This window comes from Dermacentor andersoni, chromosome 7, assembly GCF_023375885.2.
Source record: "Dermacentor andersoni chromosome 7, qqDerAnde1_hic_scaffold, whole genome shotgun sequence".
Classification (NCBI taxonomy): Eukaryota; Metazoa; Arthropoda; class Arachnida; order Ixodida; family Ixodidae; genus Dermacentor; species Dermacentor andersoni.
The window spans coordinates 2,080,149-2,100,375 of NC_092820.1; the positions used below are offsets into that span (position 1 = coordinate 2,080,149).

A 20,227-nucleotide genomic window follows, 5' to 3' on the forward strand; every position below is an offset into this window, starting at 1 on the left:
TGAGGCTGCGACGACGGGAAGATCTTCTGAAGCTCCTCTCGTACGACTGCCCTGATAGCCTCGCGCAGGTCTTCGGAGGCCAGTGATTGAACTCCGGCATAGTTTGTAGCGTTGGTGCGGCGGTCGAATTGCCGGTTTCGCATCTCGAGTGTCTTCTCGATGCTAGTGGCCTCGCGAAGAAACTCGTCGACAGTCTTCGGTGGGTTTCGTACCATACTGGCGAGAAGTTCCTCCTTAACACCACGCATTAGTAGCCGGACTTTCTTTTCCTCGGACATTTCCGGGTCGGCGTGGCGGAATAGGCGGCTCATTTCTTCTGTAAAAATCGCGGTGGTCTCGTTGGGCAGCTGCACTCGGGTTTCCAGTAGTGCTTGGGCTCGTTCTCGGCGTACGACGCTTGTGAATGTCTGCAGGAAGCCACTTCGGAAAAGGTCCCAGGTCGTTAACGTGGCTTCTCTGTTCTCGAACCACGTCCTGGCAGCGTCTTCCAATGCGAAGAAGACATGTCGCAGTTTGTCGTCGCTGTTCCAGCTGTTAAATGCAGCGACCCTCTCGTACGTCTCGAGCCAGGTTTCCGGGTCCTCGAATGTTGAACCGCGGAACGTGGGGGGCTCCCTGGGCTGCTGCAGCGCGACGGGGGATGCTGGGGCTGCCATTGGGGAGGACTTGGTGGCAATCTTCCTGCACGTCTCAGGTAGGAGTCCGTGCTCTGGGAGCAGTCCTTGCAGCCGGCGGCTAGCTCGCTGGTCTTGGGCGACGTTGGTTTTGTCCTCGGGCTTCGGGCTTGGATCGCGGCTTTGCGGGGGCGTTCGGTACATGAACGCACAAGCACCTCCACCAGATGTCACGTGGTCGTGACGTTGAATAACACAGTAGCAGTACTGTGAACGACAAAACTAACTTTTATTGGGCGAACCTGTGCCCACAAAACAGGCTACACTTATAGCACAACGATAGCGGCGAACACGCTCGGCGATCGTCGAAAATCTGCCCAGCGGGTCAAGCGCGTCGGCTTTTATACAGCAGTCGTCGAATGTTCCAGACTAATCGCTGGGACCCGCGCGTATTCCACAATGTTCTACGCCATTCGCGTCAGGCGATGAAATCAGATAACATAAGGTTCGGCGACAACAGACAGCCGGGTAGAATCATCGATAACTTTCCAGAAACGTCGGATACATGCAGGCGCGTCCGTCGCTGTGCGATTACAGTTGTTAAGCGGCGAAGCGTGGTCGCCCGATAAAGATAAGTACACGTGTCAATATTGCAATCACTCAGTTCAGCCCTTGGGCGCGGCCGGGCAGCCACCATTGACCTTTAGCGCAACCACGTGACGTGACGTCACGACAGCCGGAGGAAAAGCTGGGCCCCAACACAATATGCAACGCTTTCTTGGCTTAACCAAGCTAAGCCTGGCCATTTTTTAACTTTATTAGTGATTACACATTTTAGAAGTATGAGTACAATGTGCCACATAATGATAACAGAGGTCATTCTTAATATTTACTGCTGTGTAATAGCCTTAACATTGTATTTAATGCACATACACTGTCTGAGTGACCATGTCATTGTGGTATATGTCATGCAGGAAATATGTGAATTACAGACAGGTCTGGCAATGAACACTTGCTTGTGTACCAGAAAAATATGATTTTGATGCAATTAATTCAGTACCTGAATCCTACTTTCTAATTACATTGAGAGAGGTCACTTTATAGATGAAATTTTCCTTCTTTCTTTCCCCTTTCTTTTTCTTATAGCAGAAGTTGTTCATCAAAGGGCTCAATAACTTTTTTTTTAATATTTCGTTGCAGCTAAGCATGCTCTATGAGAACCGGCTAGTTGGTCTCGCGTGATAATTAAGAAAACATTGTGCAGAACAATAAAAAAAACAAGAAAGATGACAAACACTACCTCAGTGTATATCTCTTTTCTTGCATTTGTGTTCTAATATTCGACGTTGTAAAGTTGAAAGGACAACAAATAAGACTTGTTTTCAAGGGTTAAATGTTTATTAACCCCAAATACTGCAAATTTAATGAAGACATGGCTGATGAATGGGTATCATTCACAGAAAATAATTTACGACAGAAGGTACGATGACATATATATATCACGCTCGGAAAATATTAAAACTACGTTTACACGCGCAGAGAGTGAAGTGGTATTGCATTCTCATTCATGTTATATAATGACAATCACTATTCCAAAAAAAAAGAAAAAGCCATCGCATCAGTATCTCTTCTACAAGTAATTTTCTGTCTCAGTGCACGAAAACCTAATAGCAACCTACACTGCAGTCAACTGTGATGTATACATGTCACGCACTTCAAAATTCGTCACGAACACTTGCTGACACCAGAACTGAAATATGGGCCAAATGGTCACAATTCATATTAGTTGCGCAGAAAACACACGGATGATGGTGGTGTCATCCACTCCTTACCCGTATGGTACTTGTATTTTGTGCACAATTCTCACGGTATCTGACCGTGGGCTTGCCCGAATTACTAGGATTCTGCGTGCCCAAAGAGGCACGAAATGCATGATTGAAATTTGTTCATCGACAAAATGCTTTCCTATTTTGCAAGGTCCCTTGGTTACAGAAAGATAGCGAGGAAACGTATATATGCATGCTATATCGACCGTCAATGCATACTGGTGTGCGACTTATGCATTTTCGAGCAGTGGATCGTGAGCAATGTCTCTACGTAGTGTTTAAGCGCAAAATGGCATCCAGTTTTATCAGAAGACGCACTCACAACTAAAACGAGCAACACACGCCGCAATACACGAATTATCTGTGCCGGCACCATGCAGTCGGCGGCGCAGTGCCACCACGACTCTTCGAAACCCCCAATCGATAGCAGGCGATATGTAGTGCCACTTCATGGATACAGTACAGTTCCTTGAAAGCTTGCCTATCTTCGTAACAGCAACGTTATTCGTACTAGCAGATCCTACACAGTACTAAGCACGCACAACACGGCCACTAGGAACCACAGCGATTCCCCACTGCGTGCACGCGCGTGTAAACGCCGACAGTCATTTTCGATTTTAAAACACGGCGTCAAGTAAAACGACTTATCTATTTAAACGCAGTATAATTAACAATAAAACCAAAATATCAGCGTTTCATGTCTCTTATATTAAACTTTTTTTTTTGTGACGTCATCATGCGTGGCAGCAGCGAACCCCACTTGGGGTCGTCTGCTGCCACGTGCGTGCACCCAGCGCCGGCCGGAAACCAACTTAGGGAACCAACATCCGGGAACGCAGGGTCACGTGGATGCTGCCTTCTATTGTTCACCGGCCTCAGCCGGCCTGCGGGGAGACGCATGTACCTAAGCAGGGACGTACATATTGACGAGATACATATTGGCCTCGACCTCCACCACTGGAAAAGCTGGCGCCACCGTCGGCGTGACGTGCTATTGGATCACGTGGACATAGCGGCCGCGTCGGCTGCTTCGGGAGCGCCGAAGCGAGCTGAAAACGACTTTAAATTCCCTCGTACGCTGCGGCCCTAATTTAGTGGCGAGATTTTCCCGCTTCGAGTGTCTCCTTTACAAGGATTGAAAGCACTACAATAGGTAGTGGCTGCCTTTGAAGGCGGGCAACATGGTAGGCTACTGCTCGGGGCCGCAGTGCCGGACGTACGCAACGGAGCCCGGTCTCAGCCTTCATACGTAGCCGCAGGACAAGAAGCTGCGTGAAGCTTGGCTCGCGAAACATAAAACCGGCAGACAGCCATCGGCTACAACTCGGGTATGCAGCAAGCACATACGCGAGGAATATTTCTGCTACGGCGCTGGGACTGCGGTGTTCGGAAAACGCGCACTGAGACGCTCGCCCGAGTCCGCTGCCCGACTAATGTCATGACGGTTTCATCTATGAACTTGTCGATGCTATAGATACTGGCAAGTTCACTGGAGTGGACGCTCGCCTGAGTCCGCTGCCCGACTAATGTCATGACGGTTTCATCTATGAACTTGTCGATGCTATAGATACTGGCAAGTTCACTGGAGTGGAAAGGGAGCGATAAGAAGCACATTTAAAAAAAGCATGGCATATGGTCATGTTTGTGTTATGAATTAATGCACTGGATTACAAAAAAAAATTAAGCAGCGGGAAATCGCACGCTGAGAACACCGATAAACATACAGTGCGACGCAACTCGAGAAATAATACTGAAACGTCCAAGAATTTAGAAAAAAAAAAGATTGAATAGTCGCGACGGCACATCGTAGGCGTCGAAGTCTCTACAATGAAATTATTTTTGAACAGCTCTGAAAGCGCGCACGCAACCATGGTTGCTTGTATACTGTCAAATGCTCATATTCTGCGGCCTAAAGCTCATGGCACGGTGCGAAAATGCGCACGCGGCGAAAGCGAAACAGTGCGCGGACAAGCATGCAGACGCGCAGTCGGTCGCTGCTAATCTGTGCGATCGCTGCATTGAGGCTTCATTCTATTACACTCCATTTAGTTATACAAACACTATAGGAACATATTTCACATAGTTTGCTCTCGGCGTTTGCCTACATTTCACGCAAGAAGCCGGTTCGGGAGACTCCATCGCGGCGACCGCGCGCAGTGGCGTTCACTGTACGTATTCGGTAAAGAGATAGCGTCTGTAAACGATTCTGTGCTTTCAGTTTGCCCAAGATTATCATTTAGACAGTAAAAAAGTTCTCTCGTTTCGAACGTACTTACAGAAATGTCCGGGAGAGCTTCCGCGTGGTGTTTTCAGTGAGCGCTGACAGCAAAACCTATGAGGAGCGCGCCGCGTGAACCCTCATACTACGCCAGCGAGGCGCTACCGATAGATGGCGACTCCGTAACTCCTCGCGGCCAATATTCACGGAGCAAAAGCCCCCCGATTTTCTCTCTCACGCCCGCTCTTACTCGCGCCTGCGCGCAAACGACTGGCGATCCCTCAAATGAACAGGTCTCCTCGATTTGGCTGCACCTTTTGCACTAGTTCAAAAAAAAAGTGTCGTGCCAGTGCAGTGCCAGTTCTTGAAGTGTGAGTGTAGCGCGACACTAGCGCTTTCGGTGCAGCGGTCAAATTGAGGACAAAAGTGCAGAAACGTACAGGCCTTCGTCTGCTGCGACTGGGCGGCTGTGGCTTTTCTTTTGTTGGTGTGTCATTATTCAGAAAGCATGACCAAGCGTGGTTTCTACACCTTTCTGAATCATATATGGCACAACGTTTCAAACGACTGAACGATGTGGTTTCGCACAAACTTAACGTCGAGGTAGCGGTAAGCTCGTGAAAATTAATACAAACGACAGTGACCTGAGGGAAAATGCCGGCCTTCAGTGCACTTAGCAGCAGTTGAACCCGGAAAGCGCCCTTAACAAGATGCTGCGTACACATCCTGAAAAAACTGGCGTCCGTGCTGCGTTACTAATAGCAGGCGCCGTCTACCAACATCCGCATGGCCACGGAGCCGTATGTGTCGTCTGCTATCAAAAGCCTTGCACTACGTGCACGAGAAAAGAACTTGCGGAGAGTCTAGTGCCGAAGTGTACACATAGAATAAAGACTAACATTAGAGAAAGGAAATTGTACCTTCCGCAGTGGTACGAAAATAAGCAGCGGCAGCGCATGGAACTTAGCGGGGGGGACGCCAGATGGCGAAGCTTAAGAGGAAGCTTTAGCTCGAGTGCTCCTATCTAAATACATGTAAAAGGAGAATTCGTTTTTTTCGGCAACCACTGCACCAAATTTGACGAGGTTTGTTGCATTTGAAAGACAAATTTAAAATCTAGTGACTGTTGGTTTCGAATTTTTGAGTTAGGTCGTAAATTTTTTATTAAAAATGGGCAAAAATCGAAAATTTTCAAAAAACGAAACTATCAAGTTTACAACTCTGTAACTCAACCACTAAAAATGATAATACAATTCTGTGAATTGCATCTAATAGTACATCTAAAGCGGACCAAATTGATATGTTACACATGAATATAAAAAAATTTTAATCATAGGGAAATACAACTTTTGCAAAACCGTTGTAACCAACGTAACAAATTCACGTAAGATGTAAAATGACATATTGAATTTGTCCGCTTTGAATGATCTAATGGATGCCGTTTACAGAACCGCGATATCAGTTCTTGATGCAGAGCTATGAATTTGTAAACTTCGTGCTTCTATTATTTTCAAACGGTCAAATACTTTAAAATCATTTTAAGAAAATTCGAGCCCTAAATCGAAATTCCGCTTCCAACAGTCACTAGAATTTAACTTTCTCTTTCAAATGCAACAAATTTCATCAATATTGGTCCGGGGGTTATCTCACAAAAACGTTTTTGCGTTTTACATGTATTTGAATAGGCCGCGTCGGAGTTGGGCCCGAGCTAAAGCTTCCTCTTAACACGGAAGCGGAAACGCAGTTCCTTTTTTTTTTTGTTTGTTAGAGCAATATCCAATTTGGCCGCTTCTCGCCGGTAGCGTGCGCTGGTACGCGCTGTGCTCGCCTGCTGGCTATGCATTCTATGGCTCTGCGGCATGCCTTGTTTTGGCTGCCACGTAGCTGGTGCGCTCTAATTGTCAGGAGACCAAAGAGCCTCTACTGACGCCCATACAAACAAGACAAGTGAGTGAACTGGACGTGCGACTTTATTGGCAGAAGAAAAGCAGTGTCCCTGTACATTCTCGTGCAACAACAAAAATAAAATTTGCATGTCGAGATACGCTGGAATAACTAACGCGAGCTCCTACTTCATTGTCGGACCTGGCGGTCTGGTAACAAGCGACAACCAGCAGTGCAAACAGGTTGGACAGAGCGTCCCAGCTGTTTGAACCGACAGTTGCCGTTGAAAGTGAGCAGCTTGCATTGCGAAGCAATCGGGTGATGCGAGCATCTGCTGCCACAGCCAACACAGTAACATGGACTACCCACCACTTTAGAGTTCAAACTCCTTTCCAACCTGCATGTTTCTTTTTGTTCTTTCGGGAGCTGCTAAAGTGTTGCTCGCACTTCGCGCCCCACTTTGTCTCAATGTGTTCATCGTTCGTTTCGTGGGCATCACCTCTGGCAGCCACTTTTGTGGGCCTTTCCACCCACGTGGCTATCAACGTCACGCACTTCAGACCATGCGAGCACGTATGCTGGTCTCCATTCATGCCAGACCGGGACGCCGAGGAAGGCCGCAAGCACAATTTGCCCACGGTGCATGTGAATTGGGAGTCCATGTCACTGTGCAAACTGCAGCAGCAGGTGCTTACCTCGAGAGACTGCTACCCAATGCAACTGACCAGGCCGCCACATCCGAGAACCATGACCGAGAAGGACAGCATCTCAACGAAACTCTGCAATCAATCACTTCAGCGTACCACTCGCATAAGGTTCACTCTATACTCTATACATTGGTTAACATCAACATGGCATCAGCGAGCATTCGCGTACATGGGTGGCTTGCGGCACATTCAGCCGTTAGAATACAGGTATAGTGCTTGCCTTCCGTCGCACCTGGCGGTCTGGTAACAAGCGACAACCAGCAGTGGAAACAGATTGTTTTGAACCTGTTTTGCTTCAGTACCTGGCAAAAGCCGTCTTCCCAGCAAGGAGAGCAATTCTGGATGACACCAGCAATGCAATATGGGGATGAGAAATCTTGCATTTAAGTAGGAAGCCACTACGCTCTGTAAGCAATGGAGGCCAAAAACAAGAAGGCAAATGCTACATATCAAGAATTGCTTGACCTGTACGTTTGGATGAGGGGGAAGAATTGGCTCGAAGAATAATTGAGAATAAAAAAGCTTTTATACTTGACACAAATGGAATTTGACAAGGCGAGGAAGCTAAGTAAGAAAAGAAAACCAAAATCCACAAGTCATTGAAGTGAAAAAGAAAGGAAGTGTTACCTTTACTTTTGCAAGGCACCCCGACAGTTGCCTACTGCAGCTTCTCCAGTTTTCTTTTCGCAGCAGATTTAGGTGCTTTTAACAAGCTTAACTCCCGGTTTTTCAACCGCAAATGCCAAAGAAGTCTAAGGTGGACATAGAGCTGCAGAAATTGCTGCTTGCAGACTGAACTACAAAATGGCAGATTGCCGGTCTCCTCTGCCACAATGGAAAACAATTCACTTGTAACACCTTGATGGTGTACAACAGCCTCTACTGCGTGTGTAAATTTGTCCTCAAGCTTCACGACATACGCATACACTGCGTCAGTTGGAACAGTTAAATGGCCGAGGGATTTGCCGCTTATGAGAACAGCTTTAAACATCATAAATAACTGACTAGGTTTTGCAAGGTCCTGGTTGCTTTCCTTCAGGAGGTCGTGGCACAAGCTGCACTGACTTTTCTTTAGGAATGCATGATATCCACACACATAGCAAACTATGTTTGACTCAAGCACGTCATCACTTGCTTCTACACTACTTTCGGAGAGCCCTTCTGTAAAAGCAGCACTTGCGGAGCTAGGGGCCCCTTCAGTCAGGCTGCTAAGGTTGGTCAGTTGCAGCGACTTAAGTTAAAAGAAACCCCTTGTTTTCCTCACAGTTACTGTTGTCAGAAAGCTTGAAAAGCTTTGACACAACAATGTGCCGTAGACCGGCACAAAACTGGTAGACGTTTGGAGTTTTATTGTAACCATGCTGCTGCCGAATGAGCTCGAACATATTCTCAATTGGGTCCTGATTGAGTCGCCGGGTTAGCAAAAACTGAAAATTAAAAGAGTGGTGCAGATCTTGCCACAGCAACAAGATTGTCTTGATTGTTACCGGCCATCCATATATAGTCGTAGGCCGGCGAGGGCTATCGAACTTCCAGGACTTGATCCAAGGCACGCAAGCCTTTAAAAATTCGATGTGCTCTGTGGACGAGGTCATGGCATGTCTCACTTTTCGCTCTTTTATACGTACTGCAGAGCTGTTCAAAGCATCAAATAGCTTGTCCATCCTTTCTACAAAGCTGCCCGTGTGTGTGGCAGTAGGAGGCAGAACATTAAAAGCAATGAAGGCCTCAATTGCCAAATACACACTGTTGCTGAAGACCTGCGAGGCGAACTTTACTTTCATGTTGCCGAAAGGAGTCTGGTACAAATGCTTGTTAGTGATTTTAGGCAGGTATTTGAGCTTTAAGTGGTGGGTGTACTCGTATACCTTGAGTATGTGTTTCCATGAAACAACATCCTTGCCAACCTTGAGGTCATACTTCCGCAAGTTGTTCCTAGTACACTTCAATAAGTGTGGCGGATCAAAAATAAAGTATATTTTCGTCCCATCCATTTCAAAAAAATGATCTTGTGGGGTTATTTTGAGGGCTCTCCCAAGTGCACAGTTGTTGGCAGCTTGGTCACAGATCAGTGCCTTTACAAGGAGACCACTGTCCTTCAGCTTACTTATTAGTTGTCTCAGCAAACTCAAAATGGCTTCAGAAGGAACTGTGCCGTCACCTATCATAAAACCTACAGGTTGGAGCCACTGCTTCGCTGTACCAGACACAAGAAACAAGAGTGCTGTGTTTGCTACACGACCAGACCTTTCAGTGCCACTGTCAACATAACCAAGAACAACATCATGCTTAGAGTCATACTGCAGGTTTCGTTTCAGAGAAATTTCATCAAAAATAAGGACACATGCCCTGTCCATCAAATCCCAATTTTTTGTTTTTTCTTTCACAACATCCAGAATCTCTGGCATCAATCCTGGTTTGAGCGATATTGCCGACAGCCAGGTTCTTAATGTTTTTACTGTTGGAAGCCTAAGGGTTTTCGCTAGGTACCTGTATGCTTTTGGGCTATTGAAAGAGAGGTTAAGTGCAAACTGGCGGAACTCTGTTGGCCAGCATCGTCCGTGCTTGCTCATGGGTTGCAGGTGCATCTGAACACGAAGAATTTCTAAAAAGTCTTTGTTGAGGTACCTGGATGACTCTGCCAATATCTGTGCTGGTGGAATGTAGGCCGAGGCACTTTTCAGTCTTAACACCATCCTCCGTAGGCTTGCTATTTCATCCAAATATTTCTGTATCCGCTTCTTAGTTCGTGGTGTAAAAGCCTTGCGGATTCGGCTCCGGCTTCTTCCTGTTGGCGTAGATGGTAGCTCCTGTGACGAGGACCAAGATGTGCTTGGGACAGGCTCTGTTGGGGCAGAACAACACATCAGATACAGCACAGGCAAGAACGTCGGCAATTAGCCACACACTGTCACACACTAGCTGTGAACGCACCTTGAACGACAACTGGCGGAGTTGTGCTCACTGGGTAGTGGAGCTGGGTCAACTGACTGGGTTCAGACGTGCTTGGGACAGGCTCTGTTGGGACAGAACAGCAACACATCAGATACAGCACAGGCATGAACATCGGCAATTAGCCACACACTGCCACACACTAGCTGTGAACGCACCTTGAACGACAACTGGCGGAGTCGTGCTCACTGGGTAGTGGAGCTGGGTCAACTGACTGGGTTGAGGCGTGCTTGGGACAGGCTCTGTTCCTTTTTACTGCATGTCTGGAAAATAAATTTTGACTCAATCAGAAATTGAAAAAAGACCAATTTTGCTATGTGAAATTGTTGTATATGTGGTTTCGGTTCCGGTTTGGGGATCACCTGCCGCCAGAGGCACCAGTGTCGCTATGTGTATATATATGACTGTATGTGGCAATAAACCGGATTGTTTGGTTGCTAGCAGGTCGTGTACTTGGGCGGCATCCGCCGCTACAACATTGGCGACGAGGGTCGGACCATTTCGGGGGGCGTGACTTTCGCCGCTTGCTTTCGCGCCGCTGCCCCCGTTCCTGCCTGTGCCTGGTCGACCTGCTGTTGCGTGGCCGCAATGGTTCCGCATCTTCGAGAACTACCTGCTTGCTTCGGGGGCCTCTGACTGCACGCCGGATCGTCGCAAAGCACTACTTCTTCACAGCCTCGGCGTAGAAGGTCAGCGCATATTTTATACATTACTACTTCCATCGTTGGACAACGTCAAGCTCGGTGAGCAAACTGCTACTGAGAAAACATCGGAAGATAGCAAGGGCACAGGCGACACAAGGCCGGAAGTATCGTCGTATGATATCGCAGTCGCTGCTCTGCACGCTCATTTTTCGGCAACAAGCAATGTTGTTGCCGAACGGCATCGTTTCAGTAGGCGAGTTCAGCAAGCTGGTGAATCAGTGAATGAGTACATCACTGCATTGCGGGAGCTTTTTGCTACATGCTCTTTTCCTGTCGAAGAAGATTTGCTGCGTGACCAGTTCGTTGCTGGTATTTCGTCTCGGAGCTTGCGCGAGCGTCTTCTGCTTGAAGGATTGTCTCTCTCGTTCGCTAGAGCAGTACTACTGGCAAGGCAGTTTGAGCAGGCGTACAATGATCTGCAAGAATTTCCTTCTGTAGATGTTGGACGCATAAATACTCGTGGAAATACGCCTACGCGTACATCAGAATCCGACGAGAGCTCGAAGCGGTCGCACAACCGCCAGTCTCATTCTTACCGCTGCGGTTCATCCCAGCACAATGCAGCATCAGTTCGCTGTCCAGCCAAAAGCAAGCGTTGTCACCATTGCGGTGTCATGGGTCACTTCCGCTCTGTTTGCCAGAAACGAGGCTCCGCTCCGGTGCGTGAGGCAGACAGCCAAGACTCCGAGCGAGGAAGTTTTGAGCATTCTGGCTGTGACGACGGCCGCTCGCTCCGCTGTTCACGTCACAGTTTCGATTGGCCGTGCGGACATAACTTTCCTTGTAGATTTTGGGTTGTCAGTTTCCATTGTTGCACACGATCTTTTTAAGCAGTATTTGGAAGGCCAAGTACTTTTGGCCCCGACTGTTCGGTTACTGGACTATTCAAAACAGCCAATTCCGGTTCGTGGCTGTTTCTTCGCTGACGTTACGTACAAAGCTAGCACAACAAGCCTTCTTTTCTACGTCGTAGAACAAGGCACCTCACTCTTGGGTATCGATGCCATCAAGGCCCTCGGTCTACAGATTGATGGGTCATCTCTGCAATGCCTTGAAACGACGCTAACTTCTAATTCTCGAAGGGAACAGCGCCCTGACCCGACGAAAGCCGTGCAGGATATTAACCTCCCAAAGGAATTAGTTGGCGAGTTTGGATCTCTTTTCGATCCAGGCCTTGGCCTCGCGAAAGGTTTTGTGCATCACGTCAAAACGCGATCCACGGTGCAGCCAGTGCAATCCAAACTTCGGCGCCTTCCGCTCTCGCTACGACCATTGGTCTCGGAAGAGCTCCATCGGTTGGAAAATCTGGACGTGATAGAGAGGGTGGAGGCATCTGAATGGGTGTCACCCATTGTGGTCGTTAAGAAGAAAGAGGCCTCTGTGCAGACCTTCGACAAGCAAACAAAGCTGTCGTAATAGGCAGCTTTTCCCCTTCCTCATACAGAAGAGCTATTGCATAGTTTAGTGGGGGCTACAAATTTTTTCTAAGCTAGACCTCGCATCAGCTTACCACCAGGTCATGCTTCACCCTGCGAGTCGCGATTTGACCGCACTTATAACTCACAAAGGCCTCTTTTGTTTTAAACGAGTGTGCTTCGGACTGGCTTCCGCGCCTTCTGCATTTCAGAGTATGATGTCCAAAGTCCTGCAAGGATGTAAGGGCGTGCTCTTCTATACAGATGACATTATAGTCTTTGGGCGGGGCCGGCAGGAGCACATAGATAATCTTGCAGCAGTACTTCAACGCATTAAAGAGGGACGACTCGAACTGAACAGCAAATGTATCTTCGATACGCAGGAACTTTCATTTTTTGGGTCACAGGATCACAGCAAGTGGTATTGTTCCGCTGGAGGAAAAGGTTGCTTCCATCAAGGATACACCGGCACCTACCAATACAGCCAGCCTTCGATCGTTCCTGGGACTGGTCGAATACTACTCTAGGTTCGTTCCCAACTTTGCCAATATGGTTTAACCGATGCGCGTTCTGCTTCGAAAGGGGCAACCATTTGTTTGGTCTGGCGAGGTAGACTCCAGTTTTCGAAAGATGAAAGAGGCACTTGCGTCCAATATAGTTCTGCGGATGTTCGATGCATCTCTTCCAGTTGTTGTTTCCACTGACGCTTCAGACTGTGGGCTTGGAGCGGTTCTCCAACAGGTGGAGAGAGAGAAACTACACACTGTCGCCTTTGCTTCTCGAGCACTTTCATCTGCAGAGAGGAGGTATTCAGTAGGAGAACGCGAAGCGCTTGCGTGTGTTTGGGCGTGCGAGAAGTGGCATGTTTACTTGTGGGGACGCCATTTCACGTTGCTTACTGACCATCAAGCCTTGGTCGCATTGCTGTCTACTCAAGGGCCAGGAAGACGTCCTTTGCGGATAGCACAGTGGGCGGAGCGCCTACTGCAGTACAACTATACAGTAAAGTACCGGAAGGGTTCGCAAAATCGAGTAGCAGATGCGCTCTCTCGTCTCCCTGCGTCACCTCAGGAAGAAGAGACTTTACCAGATGAAACTGTATCAGTTGCCCTTATATCTCTTGCATTACCAGGGAAGAGTTTGAACAGGCCCAGTCGGAAGACAGCACACTGCAACGAACCAAGGCCTACATTGAATCGTCCTGGCCTGCGCAAAAATCTCTGCCGGGTGAGCTTCAACCTTTCCTCAAATTTCGCGATGAACTGTCAGTGGTGGACAATTTGATTTTGCGTGGCAAACGCCTTGTGGTTCCCGCATCACTTACAGTGCGGATAATTACCGCTGCTCGTGAGGCTCACCCTGGAATTGTACGAACAAAAGCACGTCTGCGAAAAAAATTTTGGTGGCCAGCCATGGACAGGCAAGTCGAGCTAGCTATTCAAACGTGTAGTATATGCCAGGCAGCGGACAAGAGCACGAAGGTTATGGCTGCACCATTGAACCCGGTCCCCTTACCAAAGGAACAGTGGCTAAAGCTTGGCATGGACATTGTTGGCCCATTTGAGAGAGCACCACACGATTGTCGATATGCGATCACGCTGGTCGACTACTTTTCTAAGTGGCCCGAAGTATACTTTTGCAACCAAGCCACAACACGCACAGTAACAGGCTTCTTGGTGTCAGTGTTCGCACGTCAATGTTACCCAGAGGAAATAGTTTGCGATAACGGGCCACAGTTTGCATCTCGAGAGTTCCAAGCTTTTCTGCAGGATCGCGGCATCCGCTTGCGGCATTCGTCCGTATACTACCTGCAAGCAAACGGACAGGTAGAACGGTTCAACAGAGTCTTTAAAAGCTTTGTTCAAGTGGCTACACTCGAGCAGCGTCCCTTACGCCAAACGGTAACAGAATACTTGGGCATTTACCGTTGTACGCCACATGCCACAACTGCAGTTGCTCCAGCACTTCTCCTGCATGGACGTCTGCCACGGACTCGGCTCGATGTCGTTGGGTATCCGTCAGCAATATTTGCAACCGACCGTACTTCAGAGCTCCACCGCCTACGCGAGCGGGTGAAGCAAAAGCAGCAATCCAGTAAACTATGCACAGACGCTCGCAGGGCCGCAAGGGAAACCAAAGTGAATGTTGGTGACCTTGTACGAGTACGCAGACAAACAACTGCTTTTAAAGGTGACCTCGCTTTTAGCCGCCCAAGAAAAGTGATAACAAAGCAGGGGCAATCGTCTTTCCAACTTGATGATGGAAAAACGTGGAACACTTCAAAGTTGTCAAGGATGCCACAAGCTTCTGCATCTATCTGTGGGTGGGGGGAAAGGAGTGATACAAATGACACCGCTAGGGAAAGCAGCTCACCGCCTACCTTGGAGAGACCCGTTTCAGAAGCGCCAACCGGAACTTCAGCTGTGACTGCTGCGAAGCAGCCGCCTATGTCACCAGTGACCGGCTGTGAGCCGGAAGAGACTTCGCCTGCCGCCAGTGGTTTCTCAGAAGCATCGGGACCTCAGCGTAGGGTACAGCCATCAAGGAATAGACGACCTCCAGACCGCTATGGACACTAAGTACAGAAAGACACGTTTTGCAGTGAACATGAACCTGTCTCAATCTGCACGAGTGTTGAGTTTGCTGACGTTGTGAAATATGGACATAAATGGAGTTGCATCTTGTTTGCCTTTCTTTGTTTTATAATTTTGTATTAAGTGCATAAGACAAGCACATTGTTGTTACTGTAAATATAATTCTGCAAAAGAGCACTACGTACTACCACTACTAAATCACTAACCAATGTAGCTGTCTTTTTTTTATAAGAAAGGGAATATGTTGTATACGTGGTTTCGGTTCCGGTTTGGGGATCACCTGCCGCCAGAGGCACCAGTGTCGCTATGTGTATATATATGACTGTATGTGGCAATAAACCGGATTGTTTGGTTGCTAGCAGTTCGTGTACTTGGGCGGCATCCGCCGCTACAACAGAAATGCAAGAAACTGTGACACTGTAATGGTTTGTGACTGCAGAACACATGCAAATGCACACCGTCCCACGTCAAAGAAACTTCAAAAAAAAAAAAAAAAATACTTGCTAACACATATTTCTGGTCACAGAGAGTATATCAAGTACGAAGAAAACAGCAAAATTACAATTCAGTAAAATGAATTAGTATGATGATTACCGAATTAGTAATTCATTTGCTGGACTATTGACAACTGAACACTCTCTCCAGAATATCGAAAAGGCTAGTATGGGCTGTACCTTGGTTTTATAGCACAAAATGAAATTTTTCAGGCATCGAATCCAGCTTATCAAAAATGATATGTTGGGCTTTGTGGGGTTAAATAAATATTGCCACTGTTCATAACTTTGGTATCTACCTAACTACAATGTGTGTCAACAGCTTAAGTATTATTATGATCACAAATGAGAACATTTGTGCGCTCATTTTACACAATAGAAGAGATCACACTGCTGGTTTCACAAGCAAATGCATGAAAGACATGAAGCTATTATCAATGATGCATTCTTTTTCTGCATGAACGCGATGAACCGCTTCACTACTACAAAAATAAATGTCCTCAGGTAAACCAAACTAAACAGCAAGAACATTTCGAACCAGCAGGTACGAAATATGGGTGAATTATCGTGCGTCCAACTGTTTGATACAATAAATTCAATACTTTAGCTTCAGTTTATCAAAGGGTTATTGGGTTCTGCGGACGAAAGAACTTGCAGGCGGACTCGAAAAAAAAATACATTGATAAGTCTACTCTGTCGGCTACGGCTGCGAGATACAAAATGTGACGCGCGTTCCGATATCGCTTTCTCTTTCGTGAATTCGCAACTAAACGTTTATTTCGGAAACAGCAACGGAGGGTCCTAACTGCCCATATGTAATGCAGCATCTAGTTCGTTAACGATCGAGAGCAATATTACTTAAGGATTCAGGCAGCCATAGAGTTTCTCACTATGTGAGAAACTCTATGCAGGCAGCGATATTAAACGACTCACCGGTACTGCTGTCCTTAGTCGCAGAATACGGTTCCCATTTCGATGCAGACGCATGGCTTACGACCGAAACGTAGCTTTCGGGCTTACATGTACACTTGCAAACACATCACTTCACCCCAAGTTAAGTAACGCGAGACATCGAATCACAATAAACTAATTTTAGCAACAAAGAAGCAACCAGTCTAAAAGTGTACGAACGAATGAATCCGTGCCGCCATGCACTCGAAAAAAATTTTGAAACCAGGCGAGGGGTCACGTGGAAGATCGACGATGCTGAACGCTATTGCGTTTATAATTACAAAAACAGTAAACTTACTCATGAAAAGTACAGTAGCTAATTAGCAAAGATAATTTTATGGCTTATCTTATGTAATAAACATGCTTCGCTAAATGTAGGAAAAAGTTTGTAAAAAAAAATGGCAAAGACTGCTGCAACGCGGTGCTCCCCAGACGACCCCACACAGGATCGACTCCTGCAACGCACGGAAGTGACGTCACTAAACGTCAACGTCACATGCACGCGTATTTCCGTTTTTTCGAGGGCGCGTGGTTTGATTGCTTGTTCGCACGTGACATTCAGTACGCATCCCGTCAGCCGCGCTTGCGGGTCGTGCTTTTCTGCTGCCGCTGGTGCTGGACCCAAGGCCTGGTTCTGCTGCATTCTCGCAAGCCTTTGACATCATCCTTTTATATGCGCGAAAGCTGCTTTGCAGGGTTATCTTATATTTGCTAGCGTTATATATATCTATTCTAATAAGTATTTTGATGGTATTTTGATTGTGTTAGTCGCGTACTTGCCGATCTTGCTGTCCTTGTTCGCGACCTCTTGCTTTGTTCAACCCTAGCGCGGATTTCCCTGATTCAACGTATATATAGTGCTGACTAGAAGGTAGCCTCCTTTCGTTTGTGAAAAAAGCTCAGATTTATTTTCTCGCAGTCTTTTTTTTTCTTCTAGGTGTCATTTTAGATTGCACTGCTTGCAACATGACACGTGTTTTGGTTGCCGGTGACTCGATGGTGAAATACGCGGACCAGTATTTCCCATCGCGTCGTAGTTTGTCAGTCAGTGTTGCCGCGCATAGAGGAGTAAGGATTGAGCATTTGCTGTCAATGATTGCTGACAAGCTAGCTGGTTTTGATGTTGTCATTGTGCACGTTGGCACTAACAACACTGTTGACAGTGTCAGCGTGTGCATGGACAAGTATCGCCAGCTCGCTCAGGGGATCATTGAGAGAAATCCCATGGTGCATGTAGCTTTTTCTGCCATTCTTCCTCGGGGGCAGAATCAGTACAGCTCATGGGAAGCTCAGTCCTCATGGTTGGATGACCTGAATGGTAACTACAAAAGGATTAACAGTGCCCTGATGCAGTACTGCCACGAGTGCGGCTACACATTCCTGGGTGGTCTCGTGGACAACTGGCCCAGTTGCCTGAGCAGAGATGGTGTCCACCCGAGCCGCTTTGGTAACAAGGTGCTGGCAGACTTCCTGTACCAGGGGGCCTGCACCCTGTCCATCCATCTGGAGAGAAGCCGCATCCAGCAGTCCTACAAGGAGACCCAGGCACCTTCTTCATGGACCAGTTGGACTCGGCAGGACAGCATCCCTGCCATCTCCGAGGCTGACTTTCCCCCGCTTGGTTTGCATATTTTAATTTCTTCGCATGCAGCAAGTGGACCTTCCACAGCACCAGCTCCTGTCTGGAAAGCCAGCACTGCTCCCTTGCAGAGGCACGGCACCAACCAGCCTACCAGAACCCTTCAAGGTGCTGGATTTTCACTTGTTGGCGGTGTCCGTGTCCGTTGCAAGGGAAGCAAGGCTTGGTTCACCTGGGACAGCCTGCCTTCCCCCACTTTCCATGGCACAAGTGTACCAAGTAGGGGAAAAGCCGAGGGGAGGTCTGCTGAGCCAATGATCCCTGGTCGAGGTGCAAGCACCACTTGTGTCTGGAAAACTAGGAGAGCCACACAAAAGCATGAGAGTGCTCCTGTTGTGTGCTCACCTGTGGGGGAAGGAGAGGCCAGTGCTCAAGAAGCAGCTGTGCCAGAGGCTGTCTCCCACTGTGGCGACAGGGAGCGGAAAGTGGTAGTATCGAGGAGGAGGCGGAAGGCTGCAGCACTGCACAAGCAAGAATGGAGCTGTGACCTGGCTGCAGACAGGAAAGGCAAAGTTCTTGCTGTGACAGCTGCCAAGTTCTTGAAGTTCGCTTCACCTTTGAAAGCAGTTGTTAGCCAGAAACAGACATGCATTAACAGTATAAAGTCTGAGTCTGCTCCTTCTGCTGTCTCTGGTAACAAGCTTGAAGGACAAGCCAGTGCCCCTCATGACGCCATTTGTGATAGTTTTGGCAAGGTGCAGCATGTGGCTAGCAGGCAGAATAAAGACTGCTTGGTAGTTGCTATGGCTGAGTGCAGACCTGTCATAAATGGTGTTCCAAATGAGGTCATTGTCTGCAAATGCTGTAGGTCAGAAACAATGCAAGATGGAGGGCAGATGACGAGCAATCCTGGCACAGAGGCTGGTGACCTTAACAAAGCTGCGTGCATTGCTCCCACGCGACGTAGGTGTTGTGAGGCTGCTTTGACATCCAGCTGCAGGCCTGCCAGCTCTGATGCCCAGGCTGTTTGTGAAGGAGCTGGTGCTAACACAACCAGAGTTCCTAACACTGTCACTTTATTGCATGGTGGAGGCAGCAAAGTTTATTTAAATGCAACATTTGATAATTTTATTTCTTTCAGGCAAAGCTTTGATGAATGGTGCAGGGAGGGCAAGCACATAGTCACAATAAGTAGGTCTCATAGAAGTCCATTTGCAACAGAATCTAAAGAGTTTGAGTATATTAGGATTTCATATAGCTGTGTTCATGGTCGTGCTATAAAACCAAGAGGCACAGGAAAGCGACCCAAGCAAGCATACAATGGTACTGGTTGTGAAATGGCAGTTTCAGTAAGCCTGTGCAAATCACCTACTCTTCACTACAAAATAACCAAGCTGCAAGCTAAGCATAATCACGCCACGAAGTATTATGACTTGTATCCTCAAAGCAGGCTTCTAAACGATGCAGAGAAGGTAGAATTCTTTGATTTTGCCAAATGTAATATTGGCCCAAAGTATTTTAAAAGTTTGGTCGAACAGAAAACGGGCAAGAAATTAACTACAAAAGATGTTAACAATTACAAGCAAAGGTTTTCTATTCCTATTCGCAACGAGCAGGCTCACGGACAAATGGTTTTGGAAAAAATAGACACCTTGTTAGCAAATAATCCAAACTGGGTCGTTCACTATGAAAAGAATCAAAGTAATAACCTGCAATTTGTGTTACTTCAGACAACGCACATGCGTGAGATTTTGGAAAAGTACCCAGAGATTTTATTTATTGATGGAACATATAAAGTAAACATTGAAGGCTATATCTTGTACTCTATATTGGTTGAAGATGGTGGAGGTCGTGGGAGACCTGTGTGTTATGCCTTTTTGCAGAATGAAACGACTGAAATTGTGCAGGCTATGTTTGCCAAGTTTGCAGAGTTTAACCCGTTCATTGTATCTGCTTGCAGAGTAGTCATGATAGATAAAGACATGAACGAGCTACGCATTTTGACCAAGATTCTTCCTAATTCTGAAATTTTGTTGTGTACATGGCATGTGCTGCAATGCTTTCAGCAAAAAGTCAATGAGAAAGCTAGACTGCAGCGTGATCAGTTACTCCCTCTATTAAAAAAAATTGTTTATTCCTTCACTGTGCAGGACTACTTAGACAGGCTTGCTGAGCTAGAAGCTATGGCGTCTAAAGATTTTATTTCTTATTACATGCAGAACTGGCACTCCTGTAAAGAAATGTGGGTACATGCATATCGGCAGAAACTTCCTACATTTGGTAATAACA

At 47.2% G+C, this 20,227-nt stretch overlaps 2 protein-coding genes across 2 annotated transcripts; both read left to right on the top strand.

Annotated features, from left to right (window-relative positions):
- Nucleotides 1-10,724: 10,724 nt before the first annotated feature.
- Nucleotides 10,725-14,707, top strand: LOC140219373 (uncharacterized; the record flags this gene model as incomplete). Its single annotated transcript, XM_072289146.1, has 1 exon — nt 10,725-14,707. A coding segment is annotated over one exon (1,011 nt), but the record flags the coding sequence as incomplete, so codon positions are not given.
- A 2,145-nt stretch (nt 14,708-16,852) lies between these two features.
- Nucleotides 16,853-20,222, top strand: LOC126535678 (uncharacterized). The gene is made up of 3 exons (XM_072289287.1): nt 16,853-17,980; nt 18,070-20,126; nt 20,177-20,222. Exons 1-3 carry the CDS (start codon nt 17,783-17,785, stop codon nt 20,220-20,222), a joined length of 2,301 nt encoding a protein of 766 aa, XP_072145388.1. The 5' UTR covers nt 16,853-17,782.
- The last annotated feature ends 5 nt before the right edge of the window (nt 20,223-20,227 follow it).

What these genes read in the sequence shown, in the direction of transcription:
- LOC126535678 (XM_072289287.1), top strand. Translation starts at nt 17,783, where the DNA reads ATGGTGTCCACCCGAGCCGCTTTGGTAACAAGGTGCTGGCAGACTTCC. An exon ending in GGCTGACTTTCCCCCGCTTG is followed by an intron (nt 17,981 to 18,069) that starts GTTTGCATATTT and finishes GCTCCCTTGCAG; the next exon opens with AGGCACGGCACCAACCAGCC. An exon ending in GCTGAGCTAGAAGCTATGGC is followed by an intron (nt 20,127 to 20,176) that starts GTCTAAAGATTT and finishes ACTCCTGTAAAG; the next exon opens with AAATGTGGGTACATGCATAT.